This window comes from Dendropsophus ebraccatus, assembly GCF_027789765.1.
Source record: "Dendropsophus ebraccatus isolate aDenEbr1 chromosome 6 unlocalized genomic scaffold, aDenEbr1.pat SUPER_6_unloc_1, whole genome shotgun sequence".
NCBI classification, from domain to species: domain Eukaryota; kingdom Metazoa; phylum Chordata; class Amphibia; order Anura; family Hylidae; genus Dendropsophus; species Dendropsophus ebraccatus.
Window position 1 is genome coordinate 393849 of NW_027208415.1, and position 24745 is coordinate 418593.

The 24745-nt window shown below is 44.6% G+C and overlaps 1 protein-coding gene across 5 annotated transcripts in view; it reads right to left on the reverse strand.

The window, feature by feature from the left end:
• The window catches only part of KATNA1 (katanin catalytic subunit A1), a 175241-nt gene that overhangs the window by 105223 nt on the left and 45273 nt on the right, over positions 1 to 24745 (reverse strand). For 2 of the 5 annotated variants that reach the window (XM_069955637.1, XM_069955636.1), the window contains exon 2: positions 22616 to 22779. The exons of 2 other annotated variants lie outside the window; for them this stretch is intronic. In XM_069955637.1, coding sequence (XP_069811738.1) covers positions 22616 to 22774 — 159 coding nt within the window. In that variant the 5' untranslated portion in view covers positions 22775 to 22779. Of the gene's footprint in view, positions 1 to 22615; positions 22780 to 24745 lie in introns of those variants that run through there. One more of the 5 variants, XM_069955640.1, reaches the window with a different exon arrangement.

Below are 24745 nucleotides of genomic sequence, written 5' to 3' on the forward strand. Positions count from 1 at the left end.
GTACTTTTTTGCAGCTTAAACTGATGTAGTTCCAGAAAGTATATGAAATATTCTAGTGTAAGAACTCAACCTAACCCAACCTAACTATACTAATTTTAATATATATACTCCTGTGATTATCATACTATGAAGATATATACTGATATATATGCCTATAGAGCCTTATGAATCTTAATACAGGTGTGTTTTTTAATTTTGCTTGTATTTTTCACTGGTTAATTTTATTTTATCTTTTTTACTTTCTCAAATCTTTTATTTAAAAAGTGCAATAAAAGATATACAAACATTTAGAGCGGCATTCTGCTCAGCTGCGGAGCAATGTGCAGTGGTAAGTAGATACCAACATATACATTCACAACAAGAAGGCCTATAACATGTCACTCCAGTTGTATACGCTTTTCTTGAGGAAAGCAATTTCCAACAAAGACAACAAACAGAAAACCAAAAGAGGTTCAGAAGAGATTCAGCCAGGAAGAAGGGAAGGGGCAAGAGTAAGAGGTAGGAGAGGGGGAAGAGGGAGGGAGAGTGCAGCATGGTCCGAGCAGCCAACAAAAAGGGGGTTCTGTTTACTAGGAGAGAGTCACACTCTGAGCTTGACCACTAAGCACTACAGCTCGATTAGTATAGGAGGGCGAATCCAGAAAGGCTGACCACGGAAACCACAACCTGGCCGTGGGCTGGGGCCTATTGTTGAACTCCGCTTTGAGTTCCTCCATCCTTTGAAAGCGCATGATCTCCTCAAACCAGTCTGTTATTGTAGGGGGCGACTCCGATCGCCACCGTCGTGGAATCACCTTCTTTGCAGCTAGCAGGAGGAATTTAACTAGTCCCTTCTTGAGTTTTACTGTGGACCCAGGGAGAACTAGTAGCAGGAGCGTGGCCAGGTCATTTGTCAGGGTTATTCCAGTAATGTCACGTATAATGTTGACCACTTCCGACCAAAACCCCCGGAGTCTGTTACAGCCCCACCATATGTGGGTCAATCGTTCCCCTGGCCATCCCACATCTCCAGCAGGCGTCAGTGACCGATGGATAAAGCTGATGGAGTAGGGTCGGGACCCTATACCATCGCGACAGAACTTTATAACATGTCTCCTGTGCCCTGCTAGAGACTGAGGATTTATGGCAAAAGAATAGTGCCTTGTCCCATTCCTCCCTGGTGAAAGTGCAGTTCAGTTCTGTTTCACAGTCTAATTGGAAGGTCGTCTTATAGGAGTCACCCGGTGCATTTAACAAAGTGTACAGTAAGAAAAGGGTGTGTCTGGAAGGCTCTGTTTGAACACAAAGTTCTTCAAATGCCGTAAGCTGTCTGTGGAGGTTGGCCGTGGGAGCTAGAGATCGGTAGAGGTGAGATAGCTGCATGTATTGCCAACTATGTCTGGGTGTCCTATCTAGACCAGGTATGAGAGACTCAAGGGAAGAAAGGGATGTCGGAGAGCAGACCTCTCTGAAGCATAAATGGTGATGCTTGGGGAAGTTCAAAAAAGAGGAATCAGCATGTCATGCCGGAAACTCTACATTATGGGGGTGAGAGGGCCATTAGCTACGAAGAGAGAGTTTCCTGATTTCATATAGCGGAACGGTGCAGGCTACTAGGGGCAGGGAAGATAGTTGTGTCCCTGTCCACAAGGAAGGTCTAATCCACAAAAGAGACGGTAAGGAGAAAGGGGACATCATGTTTTCAAAGCGGACCCACAATTTTGAGTCCGAGTTATGAAATCCATCGAGCACCCTGGACGCCACTGCCGCTATATAATACTTATGGGGGTCTGGGAGGGCCAAACCTCCATCCGGCTTTGCCAAAGAGAGAGTGGATCTCGCCAAGCGGGGGCGTCGTCGCTCCCAAATAAAGCGGGAGAAAAGAAGGTTTAATACCTGGAAGAACGAGTGTGGGATCTGGATTGGGATTGTTTAAAACAGATACAACAACCTGGGCAATGAGTTAATTTTGATAATGTTAATTCTTCTCAGCCATGAGAAGTCCTTTCTATCCCACTTTGCGAGATCCACCCTGAACTGAGACAATAGGGGGGTGAAATTTCTCTCAAAAGTGTCTACTAGGTCGGCTGGGATGTGCACTCCCAGATACTTAAAGGAAAAAGTGTGCCACACAAAAGGAAAACACTGCTGAAGAGGGCGAACGGACCCAGGAGGTACAGAGACATTTAAGGCAACACTCTTGGAGAGATTTATCTTGTAGTTACTCACACTACTGTATGTCATGAGAGTGTCCATTAGAGCCGGCAGAGATCTCTCTGGTTCCGTAAGGTACACCAGTAAGTCATCCGCAAAGGCTGAGCATTTTAGGTGCATCTCTCCAAGCTTGATGCCGTTAATTTTATTTTAAATTTGTTTCATCTTATGAATATAAAAATTATTTATCTCTACACACAATTCTGACTTATTATAATCAACCATTTATGATATAAACCAGAAACTATATATATCCAAGACTATATATATTAACTTGGATAATTTAAGGGGAGTTACGCTAGAGAGCCTACTACTTCTATGATGTAGTTCCAGCCTGACACCTCTAGAATTCTATGGCTATGTTACCACATTTGTGTTTTTGCTGCGTTTCATTGTAGCACCTAAACAGTCTGTGTGGGATCTGCAAAGTGATCAGCACTGCCAGGCTTGATAACTAGACCGTTGTTTATGTTTTGTCAGTTGGACCATTATATATAATGTATAGCTATTACTTTATACTTACACCCATGAATGTTGCCTGTATTACCGTATTTTGATCATGATATGCTATGTGGTTGCATATTCATGGGCAAACCCTGGACATACCAATAATAATACTGCCTGAGGGATCATTATTAAGGATAATCCGAACCTGCCGAGGTTCGGGTTCGTATGAACCCGAACGCTCGGCAGCAGATTCCCGCTGTCTGCCCGCTCCGTGGAGCGGGCGGATCCAGCGGGAGTAAAGCCTGGAAAACTGGGATACAGCCTATAGCTATGGCTGTATCCCAGTTTTCAAGGCTGCCCTCCCGCTGGATCCGCACACGGAACGGGCAGACAGCGGGAATCATTACCGAGGGTTCGGATTCGTACGAACCCGAACTGAACTCGGTTCGGACCATCCCTAATCATTATAAAATGCACTGTTCTAGTTCCAGATTGCATATACTTAGATTGCCAACTTATTGCAAGCACGGTGCTCAACAACTTGTAGATAACATAACTGGGTGTTTATGTGTTATAAAGGATTTGTAGGATAACAGTGGCAATAATACTGGATGCATTTGCATTAATGTGAAAAGTTATTTTATGCTGTTATCTATGGGATATATTTTATTAGGGTTTGGAGATATTTTCTAAAATAATGTGTTACCTATTGGTTTAAAATCACCACTTCAGCCCTATAAGAAATAATATATCTCTCATATTACCGATGTAGCACTTGAGTTGGTATGTATAACTTTAAGTCTCGCTCTGAACATAGAGATGGGATGTGTGTGTGACATAGGTGTTCCGAGGTGGAAGGCACTACTCCAGGCCTCTCTGTGGAAACTTATACTTGGTGACGTACATGCTTGGAGGTGGAACGCAACATCCCAAGCCTCATTCTATATTCCTTCCTTGCTTCTGGCATACAGCCATCTTGCACATGCGTATCGCTTTAAAGTGCACGCCAATTCGACCATAAGGTCCATGAACGGAGATCATTCCAATAGCAGGTAGGTTTTTAATTGCCTCACCCATGATAAACTGTAATTATGAAAAAAGTGTAAAGTTTACACATTACCATAGATATTGGGAATTTACTCTGTCTACACAGAGCCCTTTCTCACCTGGAAAAACCGGGGAACACTGAGAATAACATTCTTCGATTTCTCCAGTACTTTTAACACCATAAAGCCGAGGCTACTAAGAGACAAGCTGGCCTTTGTTGGAGTGGATCTCCATCTCTCAAACTGGATCCTAGACTACCTCTCAAATCAACCTCAGTATGAGAGAGCCAGGGACTGTGTGTCAGATACTGTCATCGGTAATACGGGGGCACCTCAGGGTACAGTTCTGGCTCTCTTCCTCCTAACACTGTACACTGCAGACTTCAGGTACAACTCACCTACTTGCTACTTACAAAAGTACTCTGATGACTCTGCAATAGTAGGCCTCATCACAGGTGAAGATGACAGGGAGTACAGAGAGGTGAACAGGGATTTTGTTGATTGGTGCCAGCAGAACCACCTGAGGATTAATGCTGGAAAAACCAAGGAGATGGTGGTGGTTTTCAGCAAGCGCAAATTTCCTCCAAGTCCAGTAGACATCAAGGGGACGGAAATTGAGACAGTGAACACGTATAAATATCTGGGTGTGTACCTCAATAATAAGCTGGACTAGGCTGATCACATGGACTCACTGTACAGAAAGGGCCACAGCAGGCTCTACCTGCTCAGGAGTTTGAGGGCCTTTGGAGTCCAGGGGGCACTTCTTAGGACCTTCTTTAACTCTGTAGTGGCATCAGCCATCTTCTTCTGAGTGGCCTGCTGGGGGAGCTGCATATCAATCAGTGATAAGAACAAACTGGACAAGCTGATCAGAAGGGCCAGCTCTGTCCTTGGAAGCCCCCTGGAACTGGTGCAGGTGGTGGGGGAGCGAAGGATTTTGTCAGTGGTCAGCTCCATACTGGAGAATGACTCCCATCCTATGCACAAGACCGTGATAGCACTGGGCAGTACTATCAGTGACCGTTTAATTCACCCAAAGTGCAAGAAGGAACGATATCGGAAGCCCTTCCTTCCTGCTGCGGTTAGGCTGTATAACCAACACCGACCCATGCAGAGATCACTCCATAAAAAGAACTGAAATAGTGTAATGTTTTTTTTATTGTATCTTTTTTACCTTTTCTTCTTCTACCTTGAGATGCATTAGCAAACTGGAAAGAGGTCTGCTGCTCACTGAGCAAGCGCTCCAAGGGGTAGATGGGGGAGAGAGTGATAGCATGGAGGTACAGGAGGAAGAGGCAACTAGTTGGGTCACAGTTAGAAAACGGGGTAGAGGGAAGAGTGTGAGGGAGGCCAGTCCTGATCTGGCACACCCCAACAAGTTTGCCAAATTGGTGGATGAGGGGGATGTTGATTCAGGGGTGGCATTGCTGCAGCAGGACACTGCCTCTGAAAGCCAGGGGGGTGTCTGCTCCAGTAAGCTGGGAAACAGAAGTTCAGGGCAGGCCAGGCAGGTACTGGTAGTGGGGGACTCAATTATTAGGGGGACAGACAGGGAAATCTGTCACAAAGACCAGGATCGTCGTACAGTGTGTTGCCTTCCTGGCGCTCGAGTTCGTCACATCGCGAATCAGGCTGACAGATTACTGGGAGGGGCTGACGATGACCCAGCAGTCATGGTGCACATTGGCACCGATGATAAAGTTAGAGGTAGGTGGCGGGTCCTTAAAACGATTTCAGGGACTTAGGCAGGAAGCTAGCTAAAACTAGGACCTCCAAGGTGATATTCTCCGAAATATTACCTGTACCACGAGCCACACCTGAGAGACAGAGGGAGATTAGGAAGGTAAATAAGTGGCTCAAGAGCTGGTGTAGGGTAGAGGGATTCAGGTTCATGGAGAACTGGGCCGACTTCTCGGTTGGTTACAGGCTCTACGGTAGGGACGGGCTGCATCTCAATGGGGAGGGTGCAGCCGTGCTGGGGGAGAAGATGGCTAAGAGGTTGGAGGAGTGTTTAAACTAGGGACTGGGGGGGGGGGGTGGGAGGGCAACTACAATATAGTAAGTGAAGACAGAGTAGATGGAGAGCTGGGCCTAGATTATGGAACTGGGGGTGGAGCGGCGGGAGGGGGTAGAACAGTCACTTGTGACAAGAGGAAAGGGAATATGGACAAACATATTAAATGTATGTATACTAATGCTCGAAGCCTTACTAATAAAGCTGAGGAATTAGAACTCATAATGGTTGAAGAGAAATATTATATAGTGGGGATAAGCGAGACATGGCTGGATGAGAGCTATGACTGGGCTGTTAATATCCAGGGTTATAGTCTATTCAGAAATGACCGTAACAATAAGAAAGGGGGAGGGGTCTGTCTATATGTTAAATCCTGCCTTAAGCCCATTCTGCGGGAGGATATAAGTAATAATAGTGTGGAGTCTCTTTGGGTAGAAATAAGGGGAGGGACGAAGAATAATAAAATTCTTATAGGAGTGAGTTATAAACCTCCAAGTATAGTGGAAGAGTCAGAAAATCTTCTTATAAGACAAATAGATGTGGCAGCGAAGCAGGGGGAAGTCATTATTATGGGGGACTTTAACTACCCCAACATAAACTGGAACGCAGAAACCAGCAGCTCCAGGAAGGGAAGCGTGTTTTTGGAAATAGTAAAAGATAATCACCTTTCCCAACTAGTACAGGAAACTCCTGGACCTAATCTTAACCAATAGGCCAGACAGAATAACAAAAATAGAGGTGGGGGGGTCACCTAGGTAATAGTGACCATAACATAGTAAGTTTTCAATTATCCTTCAATAAAATTATTAGTAGAGGGGCTACAAAAACATTTAATTTCAGGATGGCTAATTTCCAAAAACTAAGAGAGGACCTTGGGGACATAGACTGGGACAATGCCTTCAGAAATAAAAGTACACAAGAGAAAAGGGACATATTTAAGAGCATCCTGGGTAAATCGTGTGAACGACACATACCATATGGAAATAAAAGTAGTAGAAATAAGAGAAATCCAATGTGTTAACTTCAGCTGTAAGGGGTGCAATAAATTATAAGAAACAAGCATTCAGAATACTAAAACAAGAAGGTAGTGGGAAGCATTGAGCAACTATAGACAGAAGAATAGAATGTGTAAAAAGCAAATAGAAAAAGCAAAAATAGCAACAGAAAGATGGATAGCCAAAGAAAGTAAAACAAACCCCAAAATGTTCTTCACCTGTATAAACAAAAGACTTAAAACCGAAAATGTTGGTCCCCTCAAAAATAATCTGGGTGTAATGGTGGAGGGTGAAGAGGAAAAGGCCAATCTACTAAACACATGCTTCTCTACTGTATTCACAGAGGAGAATCCCATAACAGAGAACATGACTAGGGATAATATAAATCTTCCAATATATCTCACCTGCCTAAAACAACAAGAAGTGGGGAGACGCCTTAAAAACATTAAAATCCATAAGTCACCGGGCCCAGAAGGTATCCATCCTAGAGTTTTGCAAGAACTAAATACTGTGTTAGACAGACCGTTATTCCTAATATTTAAAGATTCTATTATGACAGGGATTGTTCCACAGGACTGGCGCGTAGCTAATGTGGTACCAATATTCAAGAAGGGGTCAAAGAGTGATCCTGGAAACTACAGGCCCGTAAGTCTAACATCTATAGTAGGTGAAGTATTTGAGGGGATTGTAAGAGATTGTAAGAGATACTGGTGTATCTTAATGAAAATAATCTTATGACGCAGCACCAGCATGGATTTATGAGGGATCGGTCCTTTCAGACTAATCTGATTGGCTTCTATGAAGAGGTAAGTTATAGACTAGACCGGGGGGAGGCTGTGGATGTTGTGTATCTGGACTTTTCAAAGGCATTTGATACTGTGCCGCATGAAAGGTTGCTCTACAAAATGAGGATGCTGGGACTCGGGGAAAACGTATACAAATGGGTAAGTAACTGGTTGTGTGATAGAAAACAGAGGGTGGTAGTTGATGGAACATATTCAGATTGGGTTTTAGTTACTAGTGGGGTACCACAGTGGTGAGTGTTGGGTCCACTTCTTTTTATTATTTGTATTAATGATCTTGTAGAGGGGCTACAGAGTAGTATCTCCATTTTTGCAGATGATACTAAACTGGGTAAAGTAATCAGTACAGAGGAGGATAATATCATATTACAGAGGGATTTGGAGAAGCTAGAGGCTTGGGCAGTGAAATGGCAAATGAAGTTTAATGTGGATAAATGTAAAGTTATGCACTTGCGCCGTAGAAATAATAAGTACAGTTATGTGCTAAATAATAAAACACTGGGTAAAACTACTTCCGAAAAGGACCTGGGGGTATTGGTGGACAGTAAACTCAACTTTAGTGATCAGTGCCGGGCAGCAGCTGCCAAGGCTAATAAAATAATGGGATGCATCAAAAGAGGTATAGATGCTAAAGATGAGAACATAGTTTTGCCTCTTTATAAATCACTGGTCAGACCACATATGGAATACTGTGTACAGTTTTGGGCACCAGTATATAAGAAGGACTTGCAGAGGAGGGCAACAAAGGTCATTAAGGGAATGGGTGGGTTACAGTACCAAGACAGGTTATCAAGCTTGGGGTTATTTACGCTAGAAAAAAAGACGTCTTAGGGGTAATCTGATCACAATGTACAAATATATGAATGGACAGTACAGAGATCTTTGTAGTGGTCTTTTTACTCCTAGGTCTGTAACCATGACGAGGGGGGCATCCTCTACGTCTAGAGGAAAGAAGATTTCATCATCAGCATCGACGCTGGTTATTTACTGTACGAGCGGTAAGACTGTGTAACTCTCTGCCACATGATGTTGTCATGGCTGATTTATTAAATAAGTTCAAGGGAGGACTTGAGCTTTTCTTGAGCAATATAATATTACAAGCTATGGGCATTAGATTTCCGGTGATAGGTTGATCCAGGGATTGTTCTGGTTGCCATTGGAGTCGAGAGGGAGTTTTCTCCCTGTGATGGGGCAATTGTCGACTGCCTCATGGGGGGTTTTGCCTTCCCTGGATCAACACAGTAGGATTTCCCTAGGTTGAACCTGATGGACTCTTGTCTTCTTTCAACCTTATTTACTATGTTACTATGTTACCTTCCCTTGTCTATCTTAATCGTAATGCCTTTACTTTACCTTTTAGTATGTTTAATACCTATGCTGCTGTAACACTCTGAATTCCCCCATGGTGGGACTATTAACCTCTTAAGGACGCATGACGTACCCGTACATCATGCGTCCGCAAGAGGTGTTCAGAGCGGGGCCGTGCGGCGACCCCACTCTGAACCGCCGCGATCTCAGGTGCCGCGTGTAGCCCGGGACCGCGGCTATTAGCGGGCACGGTCCGATGTCCGTGCCTGCTAATCAGATGCAGCTGTCAAAATTGACAGCTGCATCAGATTACCTTCTGCAGCACTTCCCTAGTGTCTAATGGCGGAGAATTTTTTACAAGCCATAAGATAAAAGAAAAGTTATACATGTTATATATCATTGTAATCGTAACGACTTGAGGAACATGCATAACAAGTCAGTTTCACCCCAGGGCGAACGGCGTAAAAACAAATGCCCCCCAAATAAAAGAAATGCCTTTTTTTGTTCAATTTCACCACACATTGAATTTTTTCCTGGTTTCGCAGTGTACTGTCATTGCAGAATGCAATTAGTGATGCAAAAAAAATAAGGGCTCATGTGGGTTTCTAGGTGAAAAAATGCAACGAAAATTGGCTCGGTCCTTAAGGGGTTAAAGGATTATCTTATCTATCTATAGGCAGTCCCATGCACTTTATAGGATGGGGAGTCAGCTGTTGTTACTGCTAACAGCTCTGGTAGATGGGGATTTTTTTTTTAAATTGTTTTTAGGGGTTGGGACCAGTGATTTGTATTATGAATTTTACATTTAGTTATTGATAATAAAGTGAATATATTTGGGTAATTACTTTTCGTGTGCCAGTCCATTGTTCTATTTACAGTGGTACCTCGGTTTAAGAGTAACTTGGATTGAGAGCGCTGTTCAAGAAGAGCTCACAGTTTTTCAAAATTCTAACTTGGTTTAAGAGCTCTCTGTACTGGGTGGGACACAGAGTGGGGGAGGGGCAATGTCTGCATAGTGTGGTGTACAGCACTGTTCTCTGACCCAGGAAGTCTCCCTCTTCCTAACAGATCCACTTCAGGCTGGGGCTTGCATAAGGGGACAGGACTGTAGAGGTAATCTTTTCATAGCTGTAATTCTTCTCCCCCCGGACAGAGTGTGCTGCTATACAGTGCCTGCATATGCCCTGATCATTCCTTCATGCTCCCTGCAGTCAGTGTCCGTCCTTGTGTTTTTCATCTGCTCCATTCCTGCTATAATGTGTCCGCACTCACACTCAGCTATACAAACTGGTTTCAGTCTCTGTCCTCCTGCACAGCTCTGATTCTAACTTCCTGATTGAACACACACCCCTTCCCACAAAGACCTCTGACAGCAGTCCTGCTTCTCTGTTCTAGCCTGTTGTACTACACTACTGCATCTTGGGGAGCTGCAGTTCCATCCTGTATCTACAAACTGCTGCTGCTTTTTCAGATTTATGCACTTACTAGACAATATACTCCACATGCTGATTGCTATACTGTACAGTAACTTATAACAAGACATATTCTAAATGTTTGGTTCATTTGTCATGTCATTTAGAATTTTAAAAAAATCATTATTTTTGAGGTGTCGAACCAACTGATGGCATTTCATTGATTTAAGTGATTTGGATTACAAGCACGGTCCTGAAATCAATTATGCTCATAATAAGGCACCACTGTACTTTGCCTTTCTTGCTACTGGTTATTTTCTATATAGAGATTGTGCACCCAGTCTTAACATATTTTATATCTTTTTGCTGTGCATTTTTGGTTTTCTATATCTTCATGTTTTGTCAGCTGCTGCTTATCAAGCTCAGTCTTAGGGCCCTTTTACACAGAAAGATTATCTGACAGATTATCTGCCAAAGATTTGAAGCCAAGGCCAGGACTGGAATTGAAAAGAGGAGAAATCTCTGGCTTTCATGTATGACCTGATCTCTCTTTATAGTCTGTTCCTGGTTTTGGCTTCAAATCTTTGGCAGATAATCTGTCAGATAATCTTTCTGTGTAAAAGGGCCCTTAAGGGCCTTTTACACAGGGCCATTATCGGCCAGGAATGTTGCAAGAAACGCTGCTGCGGTCGCTAATCCGGCTGTGTGAAAATTACAAAAGTGACTGAACAACACAAACAAACGTAAAACGCGAGTTGGAGGCATCAGCAAACAGTAGACAGAAGGTAATATTTCAATTGACTCCCTGGTTTATCGCTATCATGTTGTAGATGGTTAATGGCACATGCACTTTGCAGTATAGCACCAGACTGAGGGTGGTGGAATAAAGTTCACAGCATTATAACTAGTGACTGGTAGGGATTTGTGCAACAAACGCATGGTGACCATGATGGTGATGTAAATTGCGTATCTTGATTTGTGTTGTTCAGTAGTATATGCCCACTGATTTTCTCTGTTATATTGAGTCACTCTGATATTGCTGTCTTGTGTATATGAACTATTTTAACGCCGGTCTGTGATTTTTTTCTTAGCATTATATATTCATCAGGAATTAATAAAGTATTTTGATTATACATTTGGTGTGTTGTTGCCTAGTTATAGGTACAATAGTGCATGGGTCGTGCGACATGCCTTTGATCATTCTAAAAATAAAAATAAAAATATGTACAGCAAATGTACTCAGTACTTGGTTGGGGCTCCTTTTGCACGAATGGCTGCATCAATGCAGTGTGGCATTGACATCCAGGTTGCTTTGACAGAAGCCTTCAGCTCATCTGCATTGTTGGGTCTGGTGTCTCTCATCTTCCTCTATAGATTCTCTATGAGTTTAAGGTCAGGCGAGTTTGCTGGCCAATAAAGCACAGTGTTGTTACTTTTGGCAGTGTGGACAGGTGCCAAGTCCTGCTGGAAAATGAAAATTCAATCTTCAAAAAGCTTGTCGGCAGAGGGAAGCATGAGGTGCTGTAATATTTCCTGATAGACGACTGCGGTGACTTTGGTCTTGATAAAACACAGTGGAGCTACCCCAGCAGATGAAATGGCTCCCCAAACCATCACTGATTGTGAAAACTTTACACTAAACCTCAAGCAGACTGGATTGTGCCTCTCCACTCTTCCGCCAGACTCTGGGACCTTGATTTATAAATGAAATGCTAAATTTACTTTTATCTGAAAACACCTTTGACCACTGAGCGACAGTCTAGTTCTTTTTCTCCTTGGCCCAGGTAAGACGCTTCTGGCGTTGTCTATTGGTCATAAGTGACCTGACACATGGAATGCGACACTTGTAGCCCATGTCCTGGATATATCTGTGTGAGATAGCTCTTGAAGCAATGACTCCAGAAGCCAGCCACCCCTTGTCAATCTCCTCCAAATTCTTGAATGGCCCTTTTCTTAACAATCCTATCAAGGCTTTGGTTATCCCAGTTGCTTCTGCACTTTTTTCCTTCTTGTATGGGAAAGTCGGAGAAACAGGATGTCAGACAGCACACAGCAGCCGTCTGCTAGGTAATGTATGTTTTGCTGCTGCGTGAACTTCAAACGGACAGCACGGATATATGTATATCTGTGCTTCTGGTTTCTATGGCTGCACAAATAATATATAGATTGTTCATGCAGCCCGGCCGGAAGATTTCTTGTGCCGTGTAAAAGGCTCCGCAAACAAGCACAGATCTCGTTTGCAGAAGAGAAATCTTTATGTGTGAAAGGACCCTTAAAAAGCATGCATTGTTTTGCAATGTGTTTTTTGTGCGTTTTCTCTACAGTTCTCAGATGCAAATATGTGATCGCAGCCCAAGGCTTCCAGCTTCACATCACCAAAGCCAATATGTGACACAGTGATATCTGTGGCTGGTAGTAATGCGCAGAGCAGGTACATTCTCATGCAGTGAGGTACCCAAGTACTCTACAGTAATGAACTCGTGTAGGTAGAAAGCTAATAGCTAAAACCCATTAAAAACAAACAAGAAATAACTTTAACACATTAGACTACTAAAGAAAAGACTTCTTTTGTGTCACTATGATTATTATAGAGCTCTACTCACAGCTCTCCTGGATGGGAAAATGTGTAAGAGCAATAGTTACATCTATCTGTACTATCACTACATTAAAAGCTTTCTTGACATGTCAGCCCCCCCAAACCAAGTATTCGGAATGGTTATGCCTACGTGTTTTATGCTGCAAATATGGACCATATAAGTGCATGTATACAAGACTCTCTGAAAATATATGAAATATGTAAAAAAAAAAAAAAAAAAAAAACCTATTGTGCGTATTGGCCCATTGAAACCAATAGATTCTATACAGTTTATAAGAAATTATGGAAAACCTTAAAAAAATAGAAGTTGGCATAAAGTTGGGCAATATTTAGTTGTACAGGTTCACACACCTAAATAAAAACAATTCAGGTGCATTTATGAATTGAAAACATCCAACCCAACTTGAAAAAGGCAAAGTATATGTATACACATCTAGAACAGTGCTGCTGTATGATTACCACAAGGGGTATGCTCTGTGCCTTCCTAATTTAAAAAAAACAAAAACAAAAAAAAAAACACTTGTAGTTTTGGCGCTGGAACATTGCTGAATGCTAGCATTTAACAATGCCCCGAAAGCATCAATCCACACTCCTCAAGGCCATTCACATACCTATCCTTCTTTGCTCTGTACATGCTTTTATGGTTTATTTTATTATCTATTGTACAAAACATCAGCATACATAAAGTGGGTTGTGGTTGGGCATCTGTACCACCGTGACATGATCTTAAAATTCTTCTTTTTTGAATGGGAGGCGAGGACATACAGTACCATGAAAGAAGGTGCACATTTTCGTCACCTGTTCAGCAGAGAAGACGTCCCCCAAGTCTTTTTCCCTCAAGGAAAAGTAGGAAGCTCTGTCAGGGTTACTCAAAGATAGAAGTAGACTATAAAATCTTGATAAACACCCGTGGTCCCCCATTCAATGCTAACAACCATTGATCAAAGACAGACAATGTAAGGCCTGGAGGGAAAACCTGAGAAAGGAATGTGATTAATTGTGCTCCAACAAGGACAAGGCCACCCCAGGATGAGCTTCCCTTATGGCTTGTAATAATGGCAACTATTTTTCAGCCAAAATTAAGTGTAGAAGCATCTTGCTTCCAGATCAAAAAGGTGTAAGCTGATAACCATGGCTGAAAAGCCAGATTCCCAAACAAGGTGTGGGTGCAATGTGATTTTGAACTGCCCGACCCACCTGTCCCATATACATAATGTGTGTTTGGTAAGGAATGGCCATCCCTGAACAGAGTCTCTGTCTGATGGAATAAGCCAGGGAGAAGTGGCAAGGTCTCCTGGTGAAATCTGTTGTTCCAGCATGTCTCATCTTATAGAAGTGCCACTGTGCGTTCAGTTAATTATTCTGGTTAGTGCTGCTGCTTCATGATAGAGCCGTAAGTCAGGTAGCCCACCCCTCCATCTGTTTTTGGTTTTGTCAAGATCAACCTGTTCAAGCAGGATTGACTGCCCCCCTCTGCCACCTCTGCAAGGTTCTAAAATATGACACTGGTACACAGTTAGGGACAGTCTGAAATACATATAAGAACCTATGAGAACATCCATCTTAAGCACGCTCATCATGCCAAACCACAACAGAAATTTCCTGTGGTAGGCTTGAAGATTATCCAAAGTCTTCCCATGCAGCGGGAGATAATTCAGAGGCAACAGTCACTACAATTTGTGAGGGATTTATACACACACACACCCCCATCTGGCCTCCATCCCCATCTGAATCCCATCGCGACACGCATGCACACACCTAACAAATGGGTAACAAATATAAACGGGTAAAATCCAGTCCCACATGGCTTACAACCGAGGTTAGAAGGGCTATAAATGAGAAAAAAGGTGCATTCAAAAAAATACAAATCAAAGGGGTCAGCTGTAGCCTTTAAACATTACAAAGAAGTCAAAAAAACCTGTACAAATGTAATAAAAGCAAAAATTCACAATGAAAGGCAGGTAGCCATAGATAGCAAAAGAAACCCCCAAAAATTCTTCAAATATATTAATGCAAAAAATACAAGGTCAGAGCATGTAGGACCCCTAAATAATGGCGACAGGGAATTAATAACTGGGGATCAGGAGAAAGCTTAGTTACTTAATGGCTTCTTCAGTTCTGTATATACAAAAGAAGAGGATGGAGCTGTTGTGGGTAGGGCCAGTACTGAGGTGGGTGGGGCCAGTGCTGCTAACACATGTAATGTACTGAACTGGTTTACTATAGATATGGTCCAAGATAAATTAAATAAACTCAATGTAACCAAAGCTCCAGGGCCTGATGGATTACACCCCAGAGTTCTTAGGGAACTCAGTTATGTAATTTCTCTACCCTTGTATGAAATATTCAGCCATTCTTTGCTTACTGGTATTGTGCCGAGGGACTGGCGTAAGGCAAATGTAGTGCCGATCTTCAAAAAGGGCTCTCGAACTTCCCCAGGTAACTATAGACCTGTAAGCTTAACGTCCATTGTGGGGAAACTATTTGAGGGGCTTATAAGTGACTACATCCAGGAATATGTAGTGACTAATAGTATTATAAGTGATAACCAGCATGGTTTTACTAAGGACAGAAGCTGTCAAACCAATCTAATACGTTTCTATGAAGAGGTAAGTAGAAGCCTGGATGGCGGCGCGGCTGTGGATATCGTGTACCTGGATTTTGCAAAAGCGTTTGACACAGTTCCTCATGGACGTCTGATGGGTAAGTTAAAGTCTATCGGTTTGGAAAATTTTATGTGTAACTGGATTGAAAACTGGCTTAAAAATCGTACCCAGAGAGTAGTGGTCAATGATTCCTACTCCGAATGGTTCCCGGTAATAAGTGGTGTACCCCAAGGGTCAGTACTGGGCCCCCTTCTGTTTAACTTGTTTATTAATGATATTAGGAATGGAATTAACAGCAATGTTTCTATCTTTGCAGATGACACCAAGCTTTGTAGTACAGTACAGTCAATGGAAGATGTGCAGATGTTACAGGATGACTTAGACACACTGAGTGTTTGGGCGTCCACTTGGCAAATGATGTTCAATGTGGATAAATGCAAAGTTATGCACCTGGGTACTAATAACCCGCATGCATCATATGTCCTGGTGGGAGTTACTCTGGGAGAGTCGCTGATGGAGAAGGATCTGGGTGTACTTGTAGATAATAGACTACGGAACAGCACACAATGTCATCAGCTGCTTCTAAAGCCAGCAGGATATTGTCATGCATTAAAACAGGCATGGACTCACGGGACAGGGATATAATATTACCGCTTTATAAAGCTTTGGTATGGCCTCATCTGGAGTATGCTGTCCAGTTTTGAAACCCGATTCATAAAAAGGATGTTCTAGAGCTGGAGAGGGTACAAAGACGGACAACTAAACTAATTAGGGGAATAGAGCATCTTAGTTATGAGGAGAGATTAAAAGAATTACATTTGTTTAGTCTGGAGAAGAGACGTTTAAGGGGAGATATGATTAACTTATTTAAATATATAAATGGTCCCTACAAGAAATATGGGGAAAAGATGTTCCAGGTAAAACCCCCTCAAAGGACAAGAGGGCACTGCCTCCGCCTGGAGAAAAAAAGGTTCAATCTCCGGAGGCGACAAGTCTTCTTTACCATGAGAACTGTGAATCTGTGGAACAGTCTACCACAGGATCTGGTCACAGCAACAACAGTAGAGGGCTTCAAAACCGGCCTAGACAAGTTCTTAGAGCAAAATAATATAAATGCATATGTATAGAACCTATCACCCCTCCCCCTTCCCTGTATCCATCCCCTCCTTGGTTGAACTTGATGGACATGTGTCTTTTTTCAACCGTATTAACTATGTAACCTAACCTCTCTCTCACACACACACACACACACACACTATCCAAGCAGACCACCATCCCCTCGCCCCAAGCACACATTGTTACCATAGACAGGTACTGATCTATCAGAGGCCGGGCTGCTGTTATTTCCAGGGCTGTGAAGTCGGTAAGCCACAGCTCTGCGACGGTATGAGTGTGTGTGTTGTTAAGGCCCTATTCCACGGAGCGATTATCGTCCGTATTCGGCCGATATCGGCCACTACGGGTGATAATCGTCCCGTGGAATAGAGTGCAACCATCAGCCGACATCAGTCATGTCGGCTGATTGTTGCAGTCGCTTGTTTTTCAACATGTTGAAAAACAAGCGACTGATACATCAACGATCTGCTGCCGTCGCTCCGTTGAATAGGAGCATAGGCAGCAGACGCTGCTGTATCCTATGGGCTGCCCGGGTCAACATCTAAGTTTAGACTTATCACTTCAGACGTGCCAACGGTGAGAAGATAGAAGAACTCCAGGGAGTTTAGAGAAAGTATAAAGTGTTTTATTTTACTCTACATAATCATCAGCCATTGGACGCTCATCGCTATTACACACTAGAAAATGTACCCGGCGCTGCCTGGGTATAAAGTGTCAGTGTGTATAGAGGGTCCTGTATACCTGTAGTATAGAGTTGGTGGAGGTCTTGTATACCTGAAGTATATAGTTCGGGGGTCCTGTATACCTGTAGTGTATAGTTTGGGGTTCTGTATACCTGTAGTATAGAGTCGGTGGAGGTGGTGTGGCAGTGTTATCCAGTCACAGTATGGCGGTATTGGTAAGGTCTGGTATAGCGGTGTTATCCAGTCACTGTATGGCGGTATTGGTGAGGTCTGGTATGGCGGCGTTATCCAGTAACAGTATGGCGGTATTGGTCAGGTCTGGTATGGCGATGTTATCCAGTCACAGTATGGCGGTATTGGTCAGGTCTGGTGTGGCGGTGTTCTCCAGTCACAGTATGGCGGTATTGGTCAGGTCTGGTGTGGCGGTGTTCTCCAGTCACAGTATGGCGGTATTGGTCAGGTCTGGTATAGTGGTGTTATCCAGTCACAGTATGGCGGTATTGGTCAGGTGTGGTATGGCAGTGTTATCCAGTCACAGTTTGGCGGTATTGGTCAGGTGTGGTATGACAGTGTTATCCAGTGACAGTATGGCGGTATTGGTCAGGTCTGGTGTGGCAGTGTTACCCAGTCACAGTATGGCGGTATTGGTCAGGTCTGGTATGACAGTGTTATCCAGCACAGTATGGCGGTATTGGTCAGGTCTGGTGTGACAGTGTTACCCAGTCACAGTGTGGCGGTATTGGTCAGGTCTGGTATGGCAGTGTTATCCAGTCACAGTATGGCGGTATTGGTCAGGTCTGGTGTGGCGGTGTTACCCAGTCAGTCACAGTTTGGTATACCTGTCCTGTAGTGCCCTGTATATACATGTACTGTATAGATGGAGTAGGAGGTCCTGTATACATGTACTGTATAGATGGAGTAGGGGGTCCTGTATACATGTACTGTATAGATGGAGTAGGGGGTCCTGTATACATGTACAGTATAGAGGGAGTAGCAGGTCCTGTATATACATGTACTGTATAGATGGAGTAGGGGGTTCTGTATATATATGTACTGTATAGATGGAGTAGGGGTTTCTGTATATATATGTACTGTATACATGGAGTAGGGGGTCCTGTATATATATATGTACTTTATAGATGGAGTAGGGGGCCCTGTATATATATATATATATATATATATGTACTGTATAGATGGAGTAGGGGGCCCTGTATATACATGTACTGTATAGTTGGCGTAGGGGGTCCTGTATATACATGTACTGTATAGATGGAGTAGGGGGTCTACCAGTTATTACTGTGGATGTTGTGAGGCAGCTTCCCTAGCAACCATTGCTCCCTGTGAAAATGAAAGCAGTAATCCTATTGGTTGCTAAGGCTCCAACTGCCGTGTCTGCTGCAGCTAATTATATCACCTGTGTTTGCAGTGAGGAGATTTTCCCATTCATCTCTATGGGGCGCCTCTCTTTCCCCTCCCCCTCCCCTCCTGTACATCTGGCGGGGACGGGACCTTTGCAATAACCTTCCCGGGCACCCAATGTATCTGTGTGCCAAAATTGGGGTCAAACGGTTCAGGCGTTTGGAAGTCTATAGAGGACAGACAGACAGACAGACAGAAGGACAGACAGACAGAAGGACAGACAGACAGAAGGACAGACAGACAGAAGGACAGACAGACAGAAGGACGGACAGACAGACAGACTTTGATTTTTATGATATAGACTAGAAAATGTACCCGGCGCTGCCCGGGTATAAAGTGTCAGTGTGTTAATTAGATTTGTTCTAAGGTGCCCAGGAGACCAAGCTAAAGGTATTGTTTCATCTGAGTTAATCAGTGGAATTAGTGTATACCTGTAGTGCATAGTTGGAGGGGTTCTGTATACCCACAATGTATAGTTTTTAGGGGTCTCGCATATATGTAGTGCATAGTTGGGGGGGCTGTATACCTATAGTGTATAGTTGAGGGAGGTCCTGTATACCTGCAGTGTACAGTTGGTGAAGGTCCTGTATACCTGTTATGTATAGTTTGGGGGTCCTGTATACCTGTAGTATATAGTTGGTGCTGTATAACTGTAATGTATAGTTGGTGGAGGTCTTGTATACCTGTAGTTTATAGTTTGAGGGTCCTGGATACCTGTAGTGTATAATTGGTGGAGGTCTTGTATACCTGTAGTATATAGTTCGGGGGTCCTGTATACCTGTAGTAAATAGTTTGAGGGTCCTATATAACTATAGTATAGAGTTGGTGGAGGTCCTGTATACCTGTAGTGTATAATTTGAGGGTCCTATATACCTGTAGTATATAGCTGGTGGAGTTCCTGTATACCTGTAGTATATTTGGGGTCCTGTATACTTGTAGTATAGAGTTGGTGAAGGTGCTGTATTCCTGTATTATAGAGTTGGTGTAGGTCCTGTATACCTGTAGTGTATGGTTTTGAGGTCCTGTATACCTGTAGTGTATAGTTTGGGGTCCTATATACCTGTAGTATATAGTTGGTGGAGTTCCTGTATACCTGTAGTGTATAGTTTTGGGGTCCTGTATACCTGTAGTGTATAGTTTGGGGTCCTGTATACCTGTAGTATATAGTTGGTGGAGGTCCTGTATACCTGAAGTATATAGTTGGTGGAGGTCCTGTATACCTTTAGTATATAGTTTTGGGGTCCTGTATACCTGTAGTGTAAAGTTTGGGGTCCTGTATACCTGTAGTATATAGTTTTGTGGAGGTCCCGTGCACTTGTAGTGTATAGTTTTGGGGTCCTGTATACCTGTAGTGTACTGTATACCTGCAGGGTTGTATTTACCCGTATGGCAGTGTTATTCAGTCACAGTGTGTCGGTATTGGTCATGTCTGGTATGGGGGTGTTATCCAGTCACAGTATGGCGGTATTGGTCAGGTCTGGTGTGGCGGTGTTATCCAGTCACGGTATGGTGGTATTGGTCAGGTCTGGTATAGCGGTGTTATTCAGTCACAGTATGGCAGTATTGGTCAGGTCTGATATGATGGTGTTATCCAGTCACAGTATGGTGGTATTGGTCAGGACTGGTGTGGCGATGTTACCCAGTCACAGTTTGCCGGTATTGGTCAGGTCTGGTATGGCAATGTTATCCAGTCACAGTATGGCGGTATTGGTCAGGTCTGGTATGACAGTGTTATCCAGTACAGTATGGCGGTATTGGTCAGGTCTGGTATGGCAGTGTTATCCAGTTACAGTATTGCGGTATTGGTCAGGTCTGGTATGACAGTGTTATCCAGCACAGTATGGCGGTATTGGTCAGGTCTGGTGTGACAGTGTTATCCAGTCACAGTATGGCGGTATTATCCAGTCACAGTATGGCAGTATTGGTCAGGTCTGGTATGACAGTGTTATCCAGCACAGTATGGCGGTATTGGTCAGGTCTGGTGTAGCAGTGTTACCCAGTCACAGTTTGGTATACCTGTTGTGCCCTGTATATACATGTACTGTATAGATGGAGTAGGGGGCCCTGTATATATATGTACTGTATAGATGGAGTAGGGGGTCCTGTATATACATGTACTGTATAGATGGAGTAGTGGGCCCTGTATATACATGTACTGTATAGATGGAGTAGGGGGTCTACCAGTTATCACTGTGGATGTTGTGAGGCAGCTTCCCTAGCAACCATTGCTCCCTGTGAAAATGAAAGCAGTAATCCTATTGGTTGCTAAGGCTCCAACTGCCGTGTCTGCTGCAGCTAATTATATCACCTGTGTTTGCAGTGAGGAGATTTTCCCATTCATCTCTATGGGGCGCCGCTCTTTCCCCTCCCCCTCCCCCTCCCCCTCCCCTCCTGTACATCTGGCGGGGACGGGACCTTCGCAATAACCTTCCCGGGCACCCAATGTATCTGTGTGCCAAATTTGGGGTCAAACGGTTCAGGCGTTTGGAAGTCTATAGAGGACAGACAGACAGAAGGACAGACAGACAGACAGACTTTGATTTTTATGATATAGATAGCATTGTGCAGCAGACAATGACTTCTACATGTTTAAAGGGAACCATTCACCCCGTGGCCCCCGTTAGAAACAGACAAACAGTTACATAAAGGTCAATATACTTACCATATCGCTCCCGGTCCCGTCCCGGATCTCGTTGTTGACACGGAGAAATCGCCGATTCTTCTTCTCCCGCCCATTATGGTAATGAGCTGAGATGAGTCCAACGTCCATAGGAAACGACGGACGAGTCCAACTTATTCATGAGGTCCTCTTCTCGTCGCCGCCCATCCACGCCTCCTGGAACTTGATTGACGTCTTCAGTTTTCAGTCTCCTCACGAATTCCCGCGCAGGCGCCGTTGCGAAGGTCTCGTCATCTCTTCTGCGCCTGCGCGGTAAACAGGATACGTGCTTGTGACGTTCCTGTGTACCGCGCATGCGCGAAGTCCAACACGTCACTTCAGCTCTGACAATCGGCGCACGCGCAGTAAACATTGAAGCTGTGGAGCGGCTTCAATTGTGAACTGCGCATGCGCCGAAAACGACCGTCACGGCGCCTGCGCGGGATCCGGCGAGAAGAAAGAAGACGAGGAGGAAGAAGACCCGGCGTCAATCAAGTGTCGGAGGCGGGGAGAAGGCTGGACTTCGGGCCGGTGGCGCTCATTACCATAATGGGCGCGAGAAGAAGAATCGGCGATTTCTCCGTGTCAACAACGAGATCCGGGACGGGACCGGGAGCGATATGGTAAGTATATTGACCTTTATGTAACTGTTTGTCTGTTTCTAACGGGGGCCACGGGGTGAATGGTTCCCTTTAAAAGGCAACAATTAGCCAGTAATCTGTCTAAATCGTCCTAATTCTGCAACTTACTTCTGCAAGTCATCACAAAACTCATGCTAACACAGCGAAAGCTGCAAAAACTTTGTAATAATAAAGTAACACAAGCAATACAAAGCATGCATGTACACAATATTTGGGTGATGCCGTACACTCTTACCTACATCTCAAACCTTCAAAGAAGCTGCGTTGGAGGATAAGAGAAAAAAAGACAGTCTATTCTTTTGTTCTCAAATGTTTCAAAGAATAAAGATGTACAAACCTTTCCAAACAGCAAATTAATAACATTGTTCCTCAGTTACTTCTAAGATATGTCCCAGTATAAGCTGGTCGACAAAAAAACCCCAGTGTGACTTGGCTGGTCACATTGGAGACCAGAGGTGGGAAAACAATGCTGTGTTTGTGGGGGAAGGTGGTGGTGGGGGGGGGGGGGGGGGGGGGGGGAGTTGGCTTGAGGGTCCCTTTAACCATGTGAATTAAACTACTGATGCCAAAAGGGTGAACATCACTTAAAGCCATGTAATCTTACAGAAGTATAATTTTAAATGCTAGAATTGTTGCATAGACTGCATATACTGCAAAAAGACGTGTCAGAAGCTTACCTGCTGCCATTTCTGCTGTAGAAAGGCGTCTTTGACATATAAATATTTGTTCATTTGATCCAACACACCTTGATAGTAAACCATGGCGGAATCATAGTTCCCCAGAAGAGCATACTCGCGTGCTAATTTCACATTCTCACTTATCATTAGCAGACTCATCTTAACTGCAAAACCAAAAGGACAATATATTAGGCATTTACAATATCGTATCAGTGTCATGTAATATGGCATCCTTACCACACTATATGGGCCCAGGCATTAGTAGAGGATATTACGCAAGTGCTTTCTAATACAATGGAAAGTGCAGAAAATAGGCACATATGTGGGAAAACTTGCAGGGTCATCTTCAGGGTGGGTTCACACTACGGAATCTGCACGGATAAATTCCGGCGGACTCAGTCAGTAGTACACTCTCACGGCCACGCGCCTCTCTGCCCGTGCCAATAGACACCATCCTGTGCATGGACGGATTCCGCCGAAAGAACTGACATGTCAATTCTTTTGGCGGATAGCGGAATCGGGTCGCCCACAGAATGGAGTCTATGGAGCCAGCGGAAAGGCGCACGGCCTTGAGCAGGTACTAGCGGCGGAATCCGCTGGAATTTGTCAGCGCGGATTCCGTAGTGTGAACCCACCCTCACAGTGTAGAGTTTTCACAGAGTTGTTTGAGTAGATGTGTTAGTGTGACATCCCTTACTTATCACATACTTGCTAAGTAACAGCAGGCAATAATACAGAGAAACCATAAAGAAGAATGACTCATAGTGAGGAAACAGGAAGTAGTACATTCCATAGCTGCACAACCAGCCATACAGGTGCATGTGCAATATGTGGGTGCCGCTAGAACAGTGATTTTCAACCTTTTTTGAGCCGCGGCACACTTTTTAGACTTAAAAAATCCTGGGGCACACCACCAACCAAAATGGCACAAAATGACACTAAAACAGTACATATTATACATATAGTTAATAATATAGATTCTAAATGTATTTATACTCACTCAGTGTGAAACCTGGGCCTGTTTTCTTCTCCCCCGTGCTTCTCTCCACCATACTTCTCCCCCTGCTTCTCTCCTGTGCTTCTCTCCACCATACTTCTCTCCTGTGCTTCTCTCCACCATACTTCTCCCCCCTGTGCTTCTCTCCACCATACTTCTCCCCCTGTTTCTCTCCTGTGCTTCTCTCCACCATACTTCTCCCCCTGCTTCTCTCCTGTGCTTCTCTCCACCATACTTCTCCCCCCTACTTCTCTCCTGTGCTTCTCTCCACCATACTTCTCCCCCATGCTTCTCTCCTGTGCTTCTCTCCACCATACTTCTCTCCCCCCTGCTTCTCTCCACCAAACTTCTCTCCCCCCTGCTTCTCTCCGCTGTTTCTCCCCCATCCCCATGTTTCTCTCCCCCCTGCTTCTCTCCGCTGTTTCTCCCCCATCCCCATGTTTCTCTCCCCCCTGTTTCTCCCACATCCCCAGGTTTCTCTCCCCCATTGTTTTCTCCTGTTTCACAGGGGCACCATAGTTTGGGGAACTTTCCCCGCGGCACACCCAGGGGCGCCGCAATCATGAGGCGACCTGAATCGTCTGCCTCAGGCGGCGCCACCAGCTATCTTCATGGGGGCGGCATTCAGTGGCAGATTATAATATGAGCGGTTCGGGCGGCCGCCCACATTATAATCCGCCACTGACTGTACCCAGGGCCGCTTTAACCAGAGGGCACATGGTGCACGTGCACCGGGCCCCCTGGTTAAAGGGGCCCCCCCGAGCAGGCCGGCCGTTGCTATGTGCGACCAGTGCGGTCGCACAGGGCTCCGGCCACCAGCCTGTCAGGGGGGAGCGCCATGGATGGGTAATCTACTTACCCCTCCATGGCGCCCCCTGCAGGGCCCCCCCGTCCGCCGCTGCCCCCGTCCGCTGCTGCTGCGGCGCTTCAGCGCTGCAGCAGCAGCGACACTGACAGAGAGAGAGCCATTGGCTCCCTCCCTGTCAGTCACTCTTGTGGCCGCACTCCTGCGGTCACAAGAGGCCGCGCTCTCCCTCAAGCGGCCGACGTCACTGGAGCGTCGGCGCGAGGGTGAGGGGAGTGCAGCCTCTTGTGACTGCAGGAAGTGCGGCCACAGGAGGGAAGAGAAGAGG